The sequence below is a fragment of the Mandrillus leucophaeus genome, unplaced genomic scaffold (assembly GCF_000951045.1).
Source record: "Mandrillus leucophaeus isolate KB7577 unplaced genomic scaffold, Mleu.le_1.0 Scaffold1301, whole genome shotgun sequence".
Lineage (NCBI taxonomy): Eukaryota > Metazoa > Chordata > Mammalia > Primates > Cercopithecidae > Mandrillus > Mandrillus leucophaeus.
The window spans coordinates 115,723-121,508 of record NW_012101257.1 but is presented as its reverse complement, the minus strand read 5'-3'; the positions used below and the strand labels follow the sequence as shown (position 1 = coordinate 121,508).

Sequence of the window (5,786 nt, the reverse complement as noted above, 5' to 3'; positions counted from 1 at the left end):
TCAGATGCCAATCAATTTTGCTGGGGGAGAGGGTGATGCTGTAGTTAAGGTGGAAGGAGCAAGGCAGCAAAGGCTTACAGGGTACATCCCTTTGGATGGGGTATAGGTGGGGAAGGGGAGGCAACATTCAGTATCTGCATTATAGACTATCATGGCAACAACAATGATGCTATAATTTGGGTGTTCCCCCAGGCCGCCTGCCACACAGTGGCATTGCTGTGCACACTTGAGAAGACTTTATGAAGTTACCATGCACAGCTTATCATTTTGGTGGTCCTGTTCCCTCAGCAGCCCCGAGATCCCAGTATCTTCCTAGACATGCAGTCTTCTAGCTTCTTAAGCACAAAAATGATATTCCTACAAATGGAGTCCAGTCACCTGGTCAAATGACACTGGCCAAGGGAGAACTCAGAGTAACGCATTTATTTGGCCTTGCATTTCACATTAGCTTCCTTGCAGTGGCTAAGGGTATAGGCGCTGGAGCTGTACCACCAAATCCAAATCCTGGCCCCACTATGCAATAACCATATGACCTTGAGCAAGTGATTTAGCCTCTCTAAGTCTTCATTTCTCCACTTGTGAAAAGCGCATAATAAAACCACTCGGTGAGAAATAAAACACCCAGGTATAGTGAGAAATATGTTCGGAAAACAGGTTTTGATTCCTAGAAAGTACTCAGTAAATGTCACCCATGATTACTATCATTATTGCAAATCTCTCTTTCATGTCCTATGGACCTAAATGAATTGAAAGCTCTAAGTCAATGACTTCCCCACATTCCTCACAGCTCTTGACCTAACTCCCTCCCTAGACCTTTGCACGTACATAATGTTAACAAGGGCTTGGTGACTAATCAGTTGGTTTGATAATGTTGTGCTTTGTGCTTGGAATTGAAAAGGCTCTCACGATCAAAGACAGAAAAGGATGATAAGAGTAAAACCTTGACCTGAATTTGAGCAATTTGCTGAGTACAAAGAGTGTATCTTTCAAACCTTTGTGTGTGTGTGGATAATTTGTGTATATGTCCCTCCCCTGAAATATTAATATAGAGGACACCCAGAATGTTTCTCCTGTTTCTTTGATCCCTATCAATACTATCAAAAATTGTCATCTTCTATACTGAAGAATGTTCAATCTGTTCCTTGAGACTGAACACAAGACCAGAGAGCTGGAAAACCCACAAGAAGCTTTAACACAGATTCACTCTTTCTTGTTCTTTTCTCCTCCAGGAGCCAAGCTGTTCCCAAAGATCATGAACCTGTCTTCTGAGCCCTGAAACATATCAGATTGGCTAAGGCTAGAAGCAACAATGAAGGCCTCTGTCTATGTGGTCACCTTCTCCTTTGCCACAGTCATCACTGTCATCATTATGGCAATAGTGTCACAGAATTCAAAGCTGCGGGGAGAGGCCCGATACATCCTCCTTTGCCAGCATCTGCTGTGCATCTCTTCCTACTGTGGCCTGGGGATCATTTTCCAAGGAATGCGGGCACTCCTGGCCAACAGCCCCCTGCTGATATGCTGGGTGGTGTTTGGAGTCAAGCTGAGCGTTGGAGATGGGATTCTCTTCACGCTGGCCTTGATGGCTCTCAACACTTACATGGCAATTTGCTGGCCACTGAGATATCTGTCCTTTGTAGATTCAGTTAAGTACAGGATTCTGGCTGGGACTTGGATGACCATTATACTCAAGAATGTTTGCTTGTTCGTCATAGAGGGCACTAAACCCACTGTGATTGCAGTTTTAAAATCGGAACCCGTTTGCCCTGTGATCTTGAACGGCACTCCTGCCAGGGCCACTGGCATGGTTTTTATTTTCCTTCTTTTGTCTGTCATTCTTATAAGCTACTCTCTGATATACCACAAAGGGAAACGGGCTGGCCATTTTAATAGGTCAAATATCAAAGCAAGGAAAACAGTCCTTATTCATTTAGTGCAGATAAGCTTACATATCATACCACCCCTGATATTCATAGGTTTGGGGAAGGTGTGTGGGGTATTTTTCTTTGCTTTGAATCTGGTGGTTTTTGGTGTTTTTGCATTTGCCCAGTGTTTTAACCCTCTGATCTACGGGCTCTGGAATAAAGAGCTGCAAAGCAGATTACACCACTGGATGTGTTTTCAGTTATGGTGTGGTCACACTGCGAACAGCAGAGGGCCAGTTTAGAAAACAACTCAGCCATTTGAATCGATAACTTTAGTCCTAATGGTTTCATCAGCTAAGGCTGAGGTCCTGTCTTTCACTCAACCTAAAATTGGTGCCTTCATTTAATTTTGAAAGCAATATGAGTAAGTCAAAGTTATTTGTTTGGCTTACAAACTTGACTACTGTGTACACTGAATTGGCCTCAGTGAAATCCTTTTAATGTCTTTAACTTTAAACCCAGGCCAGTGTTTTTAGTAGTGTGCTCCACTGTGTTTGAGCAGTTAGGCAGATCTTGGGGATATACTTGTTTTTCGAGACTGAGAAATAGTCCATGGTTAATGCGAAGGGAAGAAGTTTGGCTGTTCCCATTATGCTAATTAAGGGTAGATTCAGCTGCAGATAATAAAAATACAGCAACAAAATAACAGTGGCTTCAAAAAGTTAGAGATATATTTTTTTTTCCTTTTTCTTTAAGACAAGGTCTGGCTGTGTCACCTAGACCTGAGTGCAGTAGTGCAATCACAGCTTACTGCAACCTCGACCTCCTGACCTCAAGTGATTCTCCAGACTCAGCCCCCCAAGTAGCTCGGCTTACAGGCACATGCCACCACACCTGGTTAATTAAAACTAAATTTAATTTTTTGTAGGGTCAGGGTCTCACTGTTGCCCAGGCTGGCCTCAAACCCTTGGGCTAAAGTGATCTTCCCACCTCAGACTCCTAAAATGTTGGGATTACAGGTGCGAGTCACAGTGCCCAGCCATTTTTTTTTACTTATGTGAAACAAACCTGGAGGTACATAATCCAGGCCTATGTGGCAGCTCCGCAATCAACAAGCTCATTCTCTTTTTTTTTTTTTTTTTTGAGACGGAGTCTTTCTCTGTGCCCCAGGCTGGAGTGCAGTGGCGCGATCTCGGCTCACTGCAAGCTCCGCCCCCCGGGTTCACGCCATTCTCCTGCCTCAGCCTCCCGAGTAGCTGGGACTACAGGCGCCCGCCACCTCACCCGGCTAATTTTCTTGTATTTTTAGTAGAGACGGGGTTTCACCGTGTTAGCCAGGATGGTCTCGATCTCCTGACCTCGTGATCCGCCCGTCTCGGCCTCCCAAAGTGCTGGGATTACAGGCTTGAGCCACCGCGCCCGGCCAACAAGCTCATTCTCTTCTGTTGTGCCATGATTACTATGCCACCTCATGACTCAAGATGGCTGTTAGTGTGCCTATCATCACATCCACACTCCAATCAACAGAAAGCAGGAAGGAGGAAAGAATGGTCTGCACCTTTCTTCTGTAGACAATTCCTAGAAGTTACACAAAATACTTACTTTTTCTTATATCAAACTGGTCAACATTTAGTCACATGGGTATGCCTAGTGATATGGTTTGGCTCTGTGTCCCCACCCAAATCTCATGTTGAATCGTAATTCCCAATGTTTGGGGAGGGACTTGGTGGGAGGTGATTGGATCACGGGGGTGGATTTCCGCCTTGCTGTTTTTGTGACAGTGAGTGACTTCTCATGAGATCTGGTTGTTTGAAGGCCTATGGCTCTTCCCCCTTCACACTTTCTCTCTCCTGCCACTGTGTAAAGAAGGTTCTTGCTTCCCCTTCACGCTTCTGCCATGATTGTAAGTTTCCTGAGGCTTCCCCAGCCATGCTGAATTGTGAGTCAATTAAACCTCTTTCCTTTACAAATTGCCCAGTCTCAGGCAGTTCTTTACAGCAGTGTGAGAATGGACTAATACAGAAAATTGGTGCCAAGAAAGTAGGGCATTGCTATAAAGATACTGGAAAATGTGGAAGCAACTTTATAATTGGGTAACAGACAGAGATTGGAACAGTTTGGAGGGCTCAGAAGACAGGAAGATGAGGGAAAGTTTGGAACTTCCTAGAGACTTGTTGAATGGTTGTGACCAAAATGCTGATAGTGATATTGACAGTGAAGTCCAGGCTGAGTAGTCTCAGATGGAGATGAAGAACCCCCAGTAGGGAACTGGAGTAAAGGTCATTCTTGCTGTGCTTTAGCAGAGACTCTTAGCATTGTGCCCCTGCTCTAAAGATCTGTGGAACTTTTAACTTGAGAGAGATGATTTAGGGCATCTGGCGGAAGAAATTTCTAGGCAGCAAAGTGTTCAAGATGTGACTTGGTTATTTCTAAAAGTGTACCCTCATATGTGAAGAAAGACATGGTCTGAAATTGGAACTAATATTTAAAAGGGAAGCAGAGCACAAAAGTTTGGAAAATTTGCAGCCCGACCATGTGGTAGAAAAAAACCCTCTTTTTCTGTGGAGCAATTCAAGGCTGCAGAAATTTGCATAAGTAAAGAAGAGCCAAATATTAATAGCCAAGACAATGGGGAAAAACGCCTCCAGGACATTTCTGAGACCTTTGTGGCAGTCCCTCCCATTGCAGCTCTGGAGGCCTATGAGGGAAAAATGGTTTTGTGGGCCAGGCTCAGGGCAATGCTGCTCTGTGCAGCCTCAGGACATGATGCCCTGTATCCCAGCTGCTTCAGCTCCAGCCATAGCTAAAGGGGGCCAAAGTACAGCTTGGGCCATGTCTTCAGAGGGTGCAATCCCCAGGTCTTAGTGGCTTCCACGTGGTGTTGGGCCTGCAGGCGTGCCAAAGTCAAGAGGTGAGGTTTGGGAACCTCCACCTAGATTTCAGATGATGTATGGATATTCCTGAATGTCCAGACTTATGTCTGCTGCAGGGGCAAAGCCCTCACTGAGAACCTCTACTAGGGCAGTGCAGAGGGGAAATGTGTGGTTGGAACCCCCACACAGAGTCCCAGCACTGCCTAGTGGAGCTGTGAAAAGAGGGCCACCATCCTTCAGACCTCAGAATGGTAGACCCACCTACAGCTTGCACTGTGCACCTGGAAAAGCCACAGACACTCAATGCCAGCCTATGAAAACAGCTGAGGGGGCTGTGCCCTGCAGAGCCACAGGGCTAGAACTTCCTAAGACCTTGGGAGCCCACCCCTTGCATCATTGTGGCCTGGATTATGAGATATTAAGTTAAAGGAGATTATTTTGGAACTTTAAGATTTAATGACTGCCCTGCTGGGTTTTGGACTTGCATGGGACCTGTAGCCCCTTTGTTTTGGCCAATTTCTCCCTTTTGGAATAGAAGCATTTACCCAATGCTGTACCCCCATTGTATCTTGGAAGTAACTAACTTGTTTTTTATTTTACAGGCTCATAGGTGGAAGGGGCTTGCCTTGTCTCAGATGAAACCTTGGACTTGGACTTTGAGTTAATGCTGGAATGAGTTAAGACTTTGTAGTACTATTAGGAAGGCATGATGGTGTTTTGAAATGTGAGGAGGACATGAGATTTGAGAGGAGCCAGGGGTAGAATGATATGGTTTGGCTCTATGTCCTCACCCAGATCTCATATGTTGCATTGCAGTCCCCAGTGTTGGGGGAAGAACCTAGTGGGAGGTGATTGGATCATTGGAGGCAGATTTCCTTCTTGCTGTTCTCATGATAGTGAGTGGATTCTCATGAGATCTAGTTGTTTCAAGGTGTGTGGCACTTCCCCCTTTGCTTTCTCTGTCTTCTGCCAGCATGTGAAGAAGGTGCTTGCTTCCCCTTCGGCCTTCCACCATGAGTGTAAGTTTCCTGAGGCTTCCCAGCCATGC

General features: G+C 45.4%; 1 protein-coding gene across 1 annotated transcript; it reads left to right on the top strand.

The window, feature by feature from the left end:
- Window positions 1–1,309: 1,309 nt before the first annotated feature.
- LOC105534142 (probable G-protein coupled receptor 148) lies at window positions 1,310–2,167 on the top strand. Its single transcript, XM_011972819.1, has one exon. The coding sequence runs from the start codon at window positions 1,310–1,312 to the stop codon at window positions 2,165–2,167; it is 858 nt and encodes a 285-aa protein (XP_011828209.1).
- The last annotated feature ends 3,619 nt before the right edge of the window (window positions 2,168–5,786 follow it).

What these genes read in the sequence shown, in the direction of transcription:
- LOC105534142 (XM_011972819.1), top strand. Translation starts at nt 1,310, where the DNA reads ATGAAGGCCTCTGTCTATGTGGTCACCTTCTCCTTTGCCACAGTCATC.